We start from the raw sequence: 15,853 nt of genomic DNA, 5'->3' as shown, positions 1-15,853 counted from the left end.
CCACAATAACAAGTTGCAATGAAACGTGACATGACAAAATTTCTCCTCGGCCATTCAGAATCACAAATTGGACGTCCATTTCGTGACGATAACGTCGTTTTATTGTTAATCCCGCGTCGTACAAATAAACGAATAATTCCAAAGCTATTTTGGGACCCACAAGTCCACTTGCATATCATGATTTTCGCACTTTCTCTCTTGTACATATGGGTCGTCCACGTCATTTTCTCCCTTTCCTTTTTTCCATTAGAAGGCAGAGAATTTTTTACTTTTGCTTTTTTGTTTTATTTAAATTTTTGGGTGCATCAATTTCTGCAATTTTACACCTCGAAACCCACAAGCTAATTTCACCTCTCGCCTCCACTAAAAATTTTACTTTGGACCTATTCGGTGGAGATTTTTAGAATTGATTTTTTGATTGTTAAGAGAAAAGTAGGGGGCCATTTATAGGAGAAGAAGTAAAAAACTAAGATTGAAATAGTGAAATAACGGTCAAAAAATTAATTTTTTTAGATGAAAAATAGCTCCCAAATGGGGCCTTTATTTTTTTATAGTATTCAATACTTCATTTTACTAGGAGCCTGTTTGGGAGTGATTTTGAGAATTGATTTTTTGATCGTTAGGAGAAAAATGGGGTCCACCTATGAGAGAAGAAATCAAATATGACGGTTGAAATAGTAAAATAACGGTCAAAAAATCAATTTTTTGGGTGAAAAAATCGGGCCCAAACAGCCCCTAGATAACTATGCACTCCCCTAGTTCAGCACTTGTTTGAACGTGCTTATAAGTAACAAAGTCTACTCTTCTAGTTCAAAATAAACATATTGTATGTCCTACATAAATTATTACGCTCTCACTTTATTTACTTTTTAAAAAAATTAACTTTTAAGCATGATCAAATGAGCATGGAAATGAGAACTGAGTTCAACACATAAATTTTCAAATAGAATTGTTCTTTCATCAAATAAATGATGTGTGAACGGTTTGTTTTATTGATAAGATTTGAGATAATGATAATCATTGTATTTTGTGCATGTTTGACCTCTATTAATTTATTTTATGATTTACTATAGAATCATTTTTAACCATACATTCACACAATGACATATTTCACACGTGCACAAATATTTTTCCTACTTTTTAACTACGGTTATCCTAAAAATACTATTCTAAACTCAAATTTTTTCCCAAATAACGAGAATCAACACATGCTTTTAAATAAAGTTTAAAAATGTTAGAGAGATAACAATTATTTTTCTTTATATAAATAATACTAAATAAATATTCCTATTGTGAAAAGTAAAAATTCGATAGGAATCACATTTCCTTTTTGTTATATATAATATTAAAAGTAACTTTTTAACTGAGAAAATTTTACTCCGATTTTGATGCCAAGAACCTTCAAAAATGATTTATTCATCTCCTTTCGGTCTCGGGTCATCAACGAGTGGTAGATCTTTTTCTAGATCTTTCGCAACCTCTTATTTGTCTGATAAATTTAGCTCACTTTTTCGAAAAAATAACTTTTAAATTTGTCAAAACATTATCTAAAGAATAATGTTTTTCATCAATCGTGCTAATGATCAATACTTAACAAATTCAATGCTGGCTTAAGAATGTGGTAATCAATTGCAATTATTTTTGTCTAATTCCCTATTTGGTAGAAATTAAAATTTTAGTTTTAATCTCAATTAAGATCAATAAATAATTTTAATCACATATTTTATTGAATTCAAAATTTTTTAACAATACATTTTATCAAATTTTATTAAAATTTATTAAGAAATTAATTTTAATTCCTATAGAAAGGGGACCAAGGGCCTGTTGGTCATGACTTTTGAAAAACTAAAAGAATCTTTTGAGATCGAAAAGTTGCTTTTGACCCATTTAATTAATTTTGTTGAAGTGCTTTTGATAGTTAAAAGAATTTTTAGAAAAAATTGGTTCAATGTAACTTCATCTAAAAGCACTTTTGGAATATAAAGTGATTTTAAATATTAATTTTTAAACAAAATTTATAGTAATTTCCTTTAAAATCTCTCCTACAAACAGCAAAAGCAAAAGCAAAAACTATATCAAATAAGCTCTAATTATCCAAGCTACAACTACTATGATCTAAAAATTAAATGATGTCTAGGCTATTATTTGGGAATTAATGTAATGGTACATATTGAAAGTGTACTTAAGGGTGTACATCCTTTCATATGGGGTGTGAGATCTACTCGAATAAGTATTTTTTATTTAGGTCAATCCCATACCACATGTATGTACCTCTTTCCCATGTACTACTAGCATCAACGATTATTTGGTACAAGGTGAACTAATTTGATTTGAAATAGCCACATGCCATGCATATAAATGCACCAAGTCAGATGCAAGACTCTCTCATTTCTTTCTCCAAATTCCAACCACTAGTATCTTGCCACGCATCATCTCTCCATTCCACCATCATACAGAGTTTCCATTTGCAATATTTTAGGCGAGACTCTACAGAAAATTTTACAGAAAGAGAGAAACTGCCCTTCTTGCCATTTATTTGCATGACTATTTGGTGAAAATACTTGTAGAAAGAAAAAGGGTTTTCCTTGATTTTTATGTTTTGGAGCTGACAACAATGGATAGGTACGAGATTTTGAAAAACTTAGGATCAGGGAATTTTGGTGTGGCTAAGCTTGTGAGAGATAAATGGACTAGTGAGCTCCATGCTGTCAAGTACATCGAAAGGGGCAAGAAGGTAAGGATTTAATTTTATTACATCGCTCGTTAAAGGCTCGGCTTGTGGGTTTATAAATACTTTGGATACTCGATTTTAAGGGTTATTGATTTTATTTTTTTTGTATACTTATTTGGGTTATTTAATTTTCTTGGGGTTTCTTGTTTTGGTGTTACATATGCAGATTGATGAGCATGTTCAAAGGGAGATTATGAACCACAGGGCCTTAAAGCATCCCAACATTATTAGATTCAAGGAGGTAAAGGGCTGAATTTTTACACTACTTCCACCATATGCCTGTGATCAATCAGGAGAATATATTTGGTAAACAGTATTGAATGATATAATGCACATAAATTTTAATTTGTCAAGAAGATTAACTCTGTCAAAGAGTGCGTCTTAATTGGCCCAAAGCACAGTTTCATTATCCTTTTCTTCACCGCTTTATTGGGTTGATTCTGTGAATCAGATGCCCATTTGCAATTTGTGTGAGCAAATGTATTTGGATTCACTTTTTGGGTCAAGTAAGAGAAGAATTGAGCTTGAGAATGTTGAACCAGAAAAGTATAACTGCGATTTCATAATATTTTTTATATTTGGTATGCAGTATTAGACGAGAAATTAGCTTTTTCGTTTATTGTTTTTATACTTTTACAGTCCACCTTATGGTGCTTACAAATAATAAATTACTATTGATAAAATAGCTTTCTTATTGATTCCCAGAAATAGTTTTATGTCATCACATTGCACAAAGGAGTTGTTCTTTTAGTCGAGCATTGATTGATCAGTGTTGTTGCAGGTCTTGTTAACACCAACTCATCTAGCCATAGTGATGGAGTATGCAGCGGGAGGAGAGCTTTTCGAACGAATATGTAATGCTGGTAGATTCAGCGAAGACGAGGTACATCTTGTCTTAAGAAATCTCTACCAAGATAAGGCTTAGTTTCAGTTTATTCGTAAGTGTTGGACTGCATTTTTTCCCACTAGTGTTCAATTGTTTCAGGCAAGGTTTTTCTTCCAACAGCTAATATCAGGAGTCAGTTACTGCCATTCCATGGTAACTTGTCATAATTTTACTCATTTATTAAAACCTGTTCTGAACGTGTAGTAAGGTAGACTAGACGACACTCAACAGTATTAGCAAACAAAAAGAAGCTAAATTCTTCATTCATTGTACTGTGTCCAATACTGCATAACAACACACCTTTCAGCTTTTAACTTTTAGTCATTAATGCAGCAAATTTGCCACCGTGACCTAAAGCTCGAAAACACATTGCTAGACGGGAGCTCAGCACCTCGACTCAAAATTTGCGACTTTGGCTACTCCAAGGCACGAACATTTGACTCTTCAATGCAAAGCCTAATTCTAGGCAAATTAATCTTAGTAAATAACCGGTCACTTAATTTTGCAGTCATCCGTGTTGCATTCTCAACCAAAATCAACTGTAGGCACACCGGCCTATATTGCACCAGAAGTCTTATCAAGAAAAGAGTATGACGGAAAGGTGATTGATATTTATTAACTGATTTCTTTGTAGTTTTCCCGCTTTTGTCTTAGCCAACCGTAATAAAATCATTGAGTCGTTATCATTTGTTTTAAATTAAAGATTGCAGATGTTTGGTCTTGTGGGGTTACATTATATGTGATGTTAGTTGGTGCTTATCCTTTCGAAGATCCTGGTGATCCAAGAAATTTCAAGAAAACAATTAATGTGAGTCATTACACAATTTTATAAATATTTGTTTATTATTATTATTTTTTTGTTTTAGTTCAATAATTAAAGATTATTGATTCTTGACAGAGAATTCTTAGTGCCCATTATTCAATCCCTGACTATGTCAGAGTCTCCAAGGAATGCAAACATCTATTATCTCAAATTTTCGTCGCTGACCCTGAGAAGGTTGAAGTTTGAAATTTTATCGATTATTTAATTCTCAAAATGTTAGCAACGTACAGTAGTCAAATATGATTATTTTTCGCACAGAGAATAACTATTCCAGAAATTAAAAAGCACCCATGGTTCTTAAAGAACTTGCCGGTCGAGTTTATGGAAGGAGAAGAAGCTATACAAATGAAAAATACAAATGATTATCCAGCACAAACAGTTGAAGAAGCATTGGCTATAATTCAAGAGGCTAGAAAACCAGTAGAGGGGCCTAAAGCTGGAGGAGGCCTTTTTGTAGCAGGAAGTATGGATCTTGATGATATAGATACCGATGCAGATATAGAAGAAGATATAGAGACGAGTGGGGATTTTGTTTGTGCATTATGAGCCAATGTTGTTTGAATAAAGAGCACATTTGGTCCTGCTTAAAAGTTTCTTTTTAAGCATTTATCTGGATTGTATGCGCCAAAAGAGCATTCTTTTAAGTGGGGCCCAACATGCTAGCCGTCGATTTCCGATGATATTTAGTGCCAGAGTTGTACAAATGGGTTCGAGGGCCGTTGGACGATTGTGTTAGGTGTAATTTTTTTTATTAGCCCTCTTCTTTATGCTTATAAGCAATATTTACTTCTAAAATCATGTGCTGAAAATGATTGTATTATACTTATATATAAAGTATATTATAAAGTCTTATCTGTTCATTTTAATAAGAGAAGATTTGTCCAAGAAGTGTTAAACTAAGTAAATTGTGTAGATGTTATATGCTTAGTGGATGGCAATAAACAAACTTAAACAGGCAATCCAATAGCATTTTACAAATATATATTTGTTTAAACTCCCCCAGTAGAGTGGAAGTTAGTTGGGTAATGGTGTCAATTGAATAGGCCAATCAGTTGCATACAGGATAAGAAGCATTGATATGAACATGATATGCATATAGGACATGGTAAATGTCATGTCGAACACTTGAAACAAAAAGTATATTTAACATATCATTTGAACATTAAAAATTCTATAATTATATAAATGATAGGAAAATGAATATGACTTGTCGATTAGTCATGGAGTGTTCAAGAGGTTGACGATGTCTTAACAGTTAACACGATAGAATGCACACTAATAGAAGTGTTCTTGCTTCATAGCATAGAGATACATTTCGCCATTCCCAATTTTTCCTTTTGACTTGAAAGACAGGGTGACCATTTTCGGGGTAAACATCAATATGATGGGGATGATTCGATCATTAAGATGAAAATTACTTGATAGGATGAAAGCCAAAAAGTCAGCAGTCTCGTTATTTCTTTGTCAATCAACTTTAAATTATTCTTTATGGGGCTCATGAAGTTGCACCAAAAAAATCGATATTCCTGCCAAAAAGTAAAAAATCAAACATGGGATTAATTTCTTTCATCTCACAAGCTTCCAGGTCATGTTATCAATCTCAATACAGAGCATCCCATTTCTAGACTCTTTTTTGTTAGCTCGACCCACGTTGGTACTACTACATCCAATCTTTCGACCAAATCTACTTTTAAACCGCATGTGAAAGTTTCCTCGCACATGCAACTTACACTATATGAGATTGTCTCCATCTAGGTACTCATTTGCAAACCTTGCAATGAAATTGACACCGCTGAACCTCGACAAACAATCAAAAAAATTTCAATATGTATATCGATGTGAACTTTAACGCTAGCTTGTAAGTCAAATTGTGCCTAGTTAATCATGTGTTACATGTCTACATTCAAGGATGATTCTATGGAGATACCAATCATATTTGGTTACCTAAAATACAGCTTTATGACAGCTAATAAATCATACAGTTATGTTGAAAGAGAAGGCACGTTAACATGAGCTGTTTTTATTTAAATTATTTGTCAAAATCTATAACAAATTATTGGTGAAGAAGTGTTTTGAATTGTATGAAAGTTGTCCAGCTCACATTTACAGCATTTTTTGATAAAATTTTGTCAACAATATTCACTGATTATTACTTATTCAGACGAAACCTTAAGATTATTTGTGGGAAATATTTTCTATGTGAAATTTATTCTACTTCGGTAATCTTAACTCCCTCTTGGTAACAACTCCACAAGCTATTTTTAAGATAATATGACATTTTTTTATTTTTCTTTGTAAATTATGTGAATTGAAACAGAAAAATATTTTTTGAGATCTTTTGTTGCATTGCTTGGTATTAAAGGTCTCCGACATCTATTAATTGTCTCACTTAGACTTGATCTGATATTGTTGTGTTAATAGACAGAGTCAGTTCTGTGTTTGATGGGCCCTGAAGCGAACGATGAAAATTATGCCCCCCAACGACAAAATTCAAATGTATATTAAGGATGTTGTTTTATTGTGGGATTTAAGGATGTTGTTTTGTTGGATAATTAATCTTGGGCCGGCTCACCTTATTTTACGTCTGCTCACCTTGTTATTAGAAAAAATAAAAAATAAAAAAAATTAGGACCCTAATTGTCTTGGGCCTGAGGCAGAGGCCAAGGATCGGGCCTGCTAATAGATGACAGACGTAGTTATGTTGTAGAATGAATTAGTTTCGAGAAGAACCAAACAAGTCTTTGGTAAACTTCTGTTTGAAATTGTCGTATGTTTAAAAATCAACATTTGAGTGTTTGATAAATAAAAGTAGTGTGTTGCTATACTTGTATACAATTATTAAAATGGATATTATTTATATAATATTAGTATTATTATTAAATTTATTTTTACTTTTATAAGAATACGTAATACTATTAAATATTTGTTTAAGACGACGTATTCACTATAATAAAAAAAAATTAATATCTACTAATTTTGAAGTTTATAAAATTATAAAATAAACCAAAACTGAAACCTCACGCTTCTCCATTGAATGTTAGTTTGACGAAATCCAATCCTGACATCCTAAACTTTAAACATGATTTTGTCTTTATTATTCTTTTCTTGACCAGAAACAAATAATCAAAAGCATTGAAAATTAAAAAAAAAAAAAAAAAAAAAAAAAAAAAATATATATATATATATATATAACTTCTAATAAAAAAGGGAATGATGGTCTACTATTCATGCAATAGTAAATAAATATAATTTTACTATACATGATGTTATTTTTTATTTTCCATTTTGTTTATGTCAAACAAATATTTTTCCACACATTATGTCATTTGCATTAAAATAATAATAATAATTTTAGTAAATATAAAATGTCATGAGCAACCCAAAAAAAAAAAGGAAAATACTCTTCGCACATGAGTTTTAAAAAATAATAAAAAACTCTCCACACAGTGCGGAGAGATGACAAATCATGTGCGTAGTAAAAAAGGAAGAAAAAACTCTCCGCATAGTGCGGAGAGATAGCAAACCATGTGCGTGGAGATGGCAAACTCTCTGTACAGTGCGAAGTAAAAAAAAAAAAAAAAATCTCCCCGCACAGTGCGGAGAGATGGCAAACACAATGGCAAAACTCTCTTTACATTACGAAGAAATGGCATTGCTGCGCGGACACTGTCCTCACAAAGTGCGGACTCTCCCTACAGTGCAGAGTAAAAAAGAAAAATGCGCACAGTGCGAAGAGTTGGCAAACTCTCCGTACAGTGCGAAGTTTAAAAAAAAAAACCCCTCTTTCCATAGTGACTGTTATCGTATTTTATTAGTGTATGAATTTTAGTTTTTTTAAAAATTTTTGAAACAATATCTAGAAATATTCCTGTGATATAAGAAAATAATTGCAAATTATTTTTACAATTGCATAACAGTATTGTGTCATTTAGAAAAAAATATACTTGTATAGTTCATACTTGAATAAGAAATGTACGAGATTATACAAATTATTTTGCTTGTATTCTTTGATAGTGTTGATATGATTGAGTTGAATATGAAGATTATATTTCTAAATTTTGTGTAATTCAATATTGAAAAATTGAAGATTGAGCATCATATTCATATGCATTTATATTTTGTACTTCATATATATTTAATATTTATTTTATACTTATGTTGAAAAAATAAAAATCTGAAAAAATTTTGAAATTCAGTTTAGTAAGTGAATTTACGATGTTCTGCATTCTCGATATTTGTAAGTGCAAAAATCGATATATAAAATTACAGTAAGCTGCAAATACGGTAGGCAACAAAGACGGTAGGCAGCATATATAATAAGCTACAAATACAGTAAGGTGAAAAAACGATAAATTGTTTGCAAATACGATATGCTACAAATACGGTAAGTTACAAATACGATAGACAGCATATACGGTAAGGTGCAAATACGGTAAGTTGTTTGTAAATACGGTAGGCAACATATACGGTAAACTGTACATACAGTAAGTTGCCTACAAATACGCTAAGTTGCATATATGGATTTATAATTTGTTATAAATGTATAAAATTTATTTAATATTGAATTTCTTAAATATTAAATGTTGTAATTCAATATTATTTCCTTTTTTATAATTGTATTTTCGAGAATTAAAAAAATGGTTATGAAATTGCTAATTTTTAAATGTGTTTTTTTGTTGAAAATAAAAATGATTTTTTTTATGTTATTTGTAAAAAAAAAAATTATTGTAATTTTATTAGCGTAATAAGAAGATTTATTATATATTTTTATTTTTTGCATTTTTTCAAGAATTTTGTTTATGTTGATTGACAAATATTCTTCCACACACACATCATGCCAATAACATAAAAAAATTATAATAATTTTAATATAAATAAATTCCATGAGACAAAAAAAACTCCGCACATGAGCCAAAAAAGACCCGACAAAGTGCGGAGAGGTGACAAATTATCTCTCCGCACAGTGTGAAGAGAAAAACAAAAACTCTCGAAATTTTATCTGCAAGTTCCAAGAGGCATTTTCTCAAACAACTTTTGAGCAATGCAATGAACACTTTAATTCCTGACCTACAATCCAAAAGTATAATTTCATTGAAAATTGTATCCGCTTTTAATGTCTAAGAGCTGTTATCAAGTAAGTGTAAAATATTGAATTTGGGGGTACCCTAAAGCCTCCATTTGTGAAAACAATGCCATGGTACTATCAATATCCCCTTCTTTGCACAACTCACATATTGTTTCATTGTATGAATCACGGGAAAGCTCCTTTCTAATATCGTAAATATGATTTGCATGCTCAGAAATTGAGATGTGAATGAAATTTAAATAAGACATAATTGATTTTGAGCCATGTTTTTCGACTTTGTTTCGTTGTATATACGAAAAATTTACAATCTTGAAATTTGATTTGTAATTAAGGAATTTGAAAACAACTCTCCCCACTGTGCGGAGAGTTTTTTCTCTCTGCACTGTGCGGAGAGCTGGTTTATCATCTCTCCGTACTGTGCGGAGAGTTTTTTTTACTCTGCATTGTGCGAAGAGTTTGCTAACTCTCTGCACATTGTTCAACTCTCTCCGCACTGTGCGGAAAATGTTTTTGTTCTCTCCGCACTTTTTTTTACTCCGCACATGGTTTAACTCTCTATGCACTTTGCGGAGAGTTTTGACATGGTGAAGACCAACTCTCCGTACTGTACGAAAAGATTAACTCTCTCCACACAGTGTGGAGAGTTTTTTTTGCTTTCCGTACTGTGCGGAGAGTTGGTTTGTCATCTCTTTGCACTGTGCGGAGAGATTTTTTTTACTCCGCACATAGGTCGGAGAAGTATGGAGAGATTTTTTTTTTACTCCGCACATAGTTCAACTTTCTCCGCACTATGCAGAGAAATTTTTTTCTCTCCGCACCTTTTTTTGTTTTTACTCCGCACTTGGTTCAACTCTCTTCGCACTATGCGATGAGTTTTTTTTTTCAATTTTATAATATTGAATTACATAAAATTTAGAAATATAATCTTCACATTCAATTTAATCATATCAACACTATCAAAGAATACAAGCAAAATAGTTTGTATATTTCTTATTCAAGCATGAAATATACAAGCATATTTTTTCTAGATAACGTACTGCTATGTAATTGTAAAAATAATTTACAATTATTTTCTTATATTATGAAAATATTTTTAGATATTACTTTAAAAATTTACCAAAAAATCTAAATTTCATATACTAATAAAAATACGATAAATATAAAATTCCTGCAACGCAAGTGATAGCGACTTATATATATATATATATATATATATATATATATATGGAGAAAAAGTGAATGCAATTTGAGGATTATACACGCATGTAAATATACCAGAAACAAAAAACCAAAAACCCACCAAGAGTATGGAGAACAAAGAGCAATGTGAGGATTGTACATACACATAAATAGATTGTCCCAGGCTCTGTAATCTGAATACATGTAAATTAATTGGAGAAAAGTGTTGTTGCAGGAGAGATCAGAATCAACGCCATTGATACGCTCGATAGGAATGGTAACGGGACGAGTTTGAGGTGGGACAACCTCCCTCGCCTCGTATAAGGCGGAGCAGGGCAGGGCGAGCCCTTGCCTCGTTCAGTACCTGTTTATTTTTATTTTTATTTTTAAAAATTGATGATTCATTTTATTTCACCCATTCATTAAAGTAAGATAATAATATAGTTATTAAAAATTTTAATTTATTTATTTGTAAAATTTAAATTATTAAAATATATTTGTTAAACTAATTTTTTTTTATTATTTATCATATTCCTTAGATAATTTTAATTGCCATAATCTATTAGGATCAATGAAATTTCATAAAGCTTTTCCATTTAAAGTATTGAATTCTTGAAAAAAAAAAAATTAAACGGGAAGTGGCCCTTGTTTCCCGTACTTATCCCATTCTCGACCCGAATACTCGATTAAGCGAGTAATCTTCGCCCCGTTTAGGAGCAAGGACTCATGAATATCGAGTTTAACGGATTTTTACCATCCCAAACGCCGAAGATGATGGCGGATACCTCTTTCTTGATGATACGATGGTTGACGCGAATTATCGTCTTGTACTGCTCGAAGGGAATGCGGAAGAACTGATGTTCTAGTTTTGAAAAAATTGTAACAATTATAGGATTCCAAACAATGGCTACAAGTGGAGGTGAAGGAGCCGCAATCCACCATTGGATACGCCTTTATTCGAAGCTTCGTCGGGACTATTAAAATGGTTGTTTTACCAATGCTGGAAGGATGTGTAAACCACATTTATTTTTTCATTTTTAGTTTTTATTGTATTAGGAGGGTTTTTTTTTTTCAATTTAAGTTTTTGTTGTATTAAAAATATAATTGTAAATTTATTGTAGTGTATTTACGTAATTATATTTTAATTGTGGTGTTATTACAATGTGGTGTAGTAATTAAATTTTGTGGAGGTAATATAATTATCCAAAGCTAAAAGCATAATTTGAGGGTGTTTCTTATATTTATTAATAAATGTATTTATAAACAGTGTTAAATGAGTGATAGAGAAAGAGTTAATTAAATAAGTGGCCATTGAAATTTATTCTTGGTTACCACTAATTCACTAAAAATAAAAAGATTACCAAATCCCCTTTACTTTAAAAGAGATGATCCAACATTTACTGTTCAACCTGAGGCAGCGGTTTCACACTTAATTGGTTTTGTACTGTAGCTGAACTCGTTATACATTATTCATCACAATAAAAAAAAAAAAGATTTTCTGGAAATAATAATGAAATATGGCAGCATTATTGCTGTCTTTATTGACTTTATAGAACTATTTGTTGACGGTTACTGTAGCTTCACTTAAAAACTATTCTTTCACTTCATGAGATGTTGTAGCTTCAAGAAATGAAATTAATTAGACCACTTTATTGCCTCCATTGTTGACTTACACAAGTGAGTTACTGTAGCTCTCCCTTACAAAAAAAAATCTTCTCGTACATCATGAGAGAGTGAGACAAAAATTATGGCGGCGAATTGTAGGAATTTTTTATCATACCAGTTACTATTCGTTCAGGAAGCATTTCATTATTTTCCATTTGACCCTTATATACATACCGATGAGTCATTCACTCCTAATCGGGTGCGACCATTTTTTTCCTTTGATAATTGATATAGTGTTTTATACCACATAATATTTTTATTATAAAAATTGTCGCGAAAAAATAATAAACATTAATAAATAATTAATTTTTTTAAAAGAAGAAAGACGAGTTATACTTATTTTTTTAAAACACACGTTTGATGTACGTTTAAGTATTTTTGATATTCATTTAGATTATTCAATGCGTCTATGACATAGTTCTCGAAATGAATTTCGAGAGAATATAGAAGATTTATGCATTCGACTACTTTACAATCGTCGATGAATTTATAAAATTAGTATATTATCGAAATTTTTAATTTTTTAAATGATGTCTCTTTTGACATTAAAAAAATTTTAAAGTTTGTTAGGAAATTTTCTAAATGACGTCAAAACTTATTGTCATGAAGAAATAATAAACATTAATATAATAATTGATTTTTTTAAAGAAAAAAGACGAGTTATACGCATTTTTTAACACACACGTTTTATGTACGTTTAAGTATTTTCGATATTCATTTAGATTATTCGATGTGTTTATGATATAATTCTCGAAATGAGTTTCGAGAGAATATAGAAGATTTATGGTAGATTTTTATAAATAAATAAATCACTTAGTGAAAAAAATTTGACAAAAAAAAAAAATAGAACAACTTTACGCATCACGAAGCAAATGCTTCGTGATGCGCGGAGTAATTTTGCTCTTGGCATCCAGGAGTAAAACTCCTGGACGCTAGGAGCAATTTTGCTCTATGCATCACGGAGTTGCTCCGTTAGGCAACTTTTTTTCTTTTTTTTTTTTTTTTATATAGATGATGTTCAGTGTCATTTTTTTTATTAGGTGATTTATTTAGTTTTTTTTTTCATAAAAATCTATCATAAATCTTTATAAATATTCTATATTTTCTCGAAGTTTATACTATATAATAGATATATTGAATGATCTAAATGAATATCGAAGATAGTTAAACGTACATCAAGCGTGTGTTAAAAATGCGTATAACTCGTTCTTTTTTCTTTAAAAAAATCAATTATTTTATTAATATTTATTATTTTTCGCGACAATTTTTCAATATAATTTCCTTTTTTACTTGGTGATTGATATATTTTTTATACAAATCTGTTTTACCCTTATATAATGTGACACGGAGTATATTAGATCATGTATATTGTTTATTTCCTAAAAGTAGTTGTGATAAATCAAAGTAAAACTTAACACAATGTTGAAAAAAATTAATACTCAGTCAAAAAGATGTCGATTTATTTATTTGACGATATTGAATATTTTAGATGTATATAAATTTTGGAGGATTAAATTCAAATATATCAAAATTGAGTGATTAAATAAAAATCTCAACCCCATTTAAGTGACGAAATATTATACTGTGACTCAAATTGTGTTTGGCTCCATTAAATTTTTTTTCTCATTTATCTCTTTTTTTATTTTCAATCACAGAATCTTCCATAAAATAATATTATATGTAAATAAAAAAACATTAAATCGATTGAATATTGAACAATAAAAAAAAGATTCGACTAATTACACGATTTAATTATATTGAATATAGTTATCATCAAATAAATCCTTTATATGTAAAATAACCACTCAAACTAAAATAATGTTTGATTTATGAGCTCCAATAATTTTGGTTTTTAATTTATGCGTTAAGGGAACATTTATCTTATCCCCAGGAAATATATTTCAATTATAGCAACACAAAATTGAGGCCAACTAATTTTTCATCTTAATATTTTAATATCTGAAAAATTGTTATATATAAAACAAATTCGATCGTTTTTAGAATTTTTTTCTTATTGTTACTTTTTCCTCTCGATCAATTAATTTTTTAAATAATCTAATAAAATTTTTGACGTCATTCAGAAAATTTTCTAATAAACTTTTAATTTTTTTTTATGTCAAAAGTGTGTTATATATGAATATTACATTTTTATTTATCATTTTAAACAATTAATCAAATTTATAGATTTATTGAGAGAACTGAATAGATATGTTGACACGTTAATAACTTAATATTACCTAAAAAATGACATAGCAGAAAACTAGTGTTCATAGAAGTATTCATCATCATTATTGTGACTTCTATTTATACAATTGGCAAAATAATTCCACATGGCAGATGAAAAGATGATGTGGCAAACGGAATCCATTAATCTTTCCACGTTAGCATAAACTGTTGCTTGTAAAACGACTTCTCCAACATTGTTGTTAATCTCTGCACAATCCATATTTCACCAGGATCATGATGCCCAACATTTTTTTAGTCCCAATTCGAATAACGGTGGGATTTTCTTAGGACTTTGTCAAAGATGGTGATTTCGTTGCCTTTCCTAGTCCATTTCTGTAAAATATTGGTGCCACACCTATTTTGTATGCTACATCATTTTTTTCATCTACCACGTAGAAATATTTGTCCACCTATGTAGATGACAACGGCTATAGTGATGGATGGGTAAACTAATAAATATTTCAGTGAGCATTGGATAATCATTTAATTTTCATGAGCAAGTAATAACATTGGATAAAGTTCAGTAGCCACTCATTTAATTAACTCTAGTGAAATAATTTGGAAAATGTATGTTGATAAAAAGTGGTTTGGAAAAAGGGATGATGTTTATGTACACCTAGAAACAAGTATCCAAACATACTCTGAGAGGCTTCGTAATTTTATATTTCAAAATTATTGTACGCTTTGAAATAATCGTTTTAGCATTTGGTAAAAAAATTATTTATTGTTGTATCGATATACAATTACTATAATCAATATGAATTGTATTGATATGTTGTTGAATGCTATAGATTTTCTATAATCAGTTTTTTTTTTTTTTTTTTAAACACCTAAAGCGACTTCGAATTGTTTGAGGATCAAATTTCCGACTCCACATTCAATACCAAAAGGGGCCTAAGCACCTAAAATATATGTGGATTGTTAGACAAATAAAAGTTTAGCCTTTTTATCGTATTTTTATCCTGAACCTTCAATAAATTTGCACATAAGTCTCTGGTGATGATTTTCCCTTGAAGTCTATTAAGAGGACAAAAAAGAAAAAATCTACCCCCTTATATTTTAAATATACAAAAAAATTGATGAAGTTTGGGTTTTGTGTATAAAAGGTTGGGTGTCAACGGTCGAGCTGATTCGCGAGCCAAAATTTTTTGGCTCGAGCTTTTTCAAGCCTGGTTTTTTTTGGCCCGATTTGGGCTGAGCAAAATCTTGGCCAGAAAATTAAGGCTCGACCTGAGCTTTCGGCTCGGGCCTTACTGA

At 30.5% G+C, this 15,853-nt stretch overlaps 1 protein-coding gene across 1 annotated transcript; it reads left to right on the top strand.

Annotated features, from left to right (window-relative positions):
* The first annotated feature begins 2,374 nt into the window (after window positions 1–2,374).
* On the top strand, window positions 2,375–5,306 carry LOC111408120 (serine/threonine-protein kinase SAPK2-like). The gene is made up of 9 exons (XM_023037918.1): window positions 2,375–2,734; window positions 2,898–2,972; window positions 3,513–3,614; window positions 3,717–3,770; window positions 3,951–4,043; window positions 4,126–4,218; window positions 4,321–4,425; window positions 4,516–4,614; window positions 4,699–5,306. The coding sequence occupies exons 1-9, from the start codon at window positions 2,615–2,617 to the stop codon at window positions 4,984–4,986; spliced, it is 1,029 nt and encodes a 342-aa protein (XP_022893686.1). The 5' UTR covers window positions 2,375–2,614; the 3' UTR covers window positions 4,987–5,306.
* Window positions 5,307–15,853: the final 10,547 nt, after the last annotated feature.

This window comes from Olea europaea, chromosome 2 (assembly GCF_002742605.1).
Source record: "Olea europaea var. sylvestris chromosome 2, O_europaea_v1, whole genome shotgun sequence".
NCBI classification, from domain to species: Eukaryota; Viridiplantae; Streptophyta; class Magnoliopsida; order Lamiales; family Oleaceae; genus Olea; species Olea europaea.
This window is presented reverse-complemented; position numbering and strand designations above follow the sequence as displayed.

Bases quoted from the DNA above. Each gene is read 5' to 3' on its own strand.
- LOC111408120 (XM_023037918.1), top strand. From the start codon at position 2,615: ATGGATAGGTACGAGATTTTGAAAAACTTAGGATCAGGGAATTTTGGT. The intron at 2,735-2,897 runs GTAAGGATTTAA...TTACATATGCAG, and splicing joins ACATCGAAAGGGGCAAGAAG to ATTGATGAGCATGTTCAAAG. The intron at 3,615-3,716 runs GTACATCTTGTC...CAATTGTTTCAG, and splicing joins GTAGATTCAGCGAAGACGAG to GCAAGGTTTTTCTTCCAACA.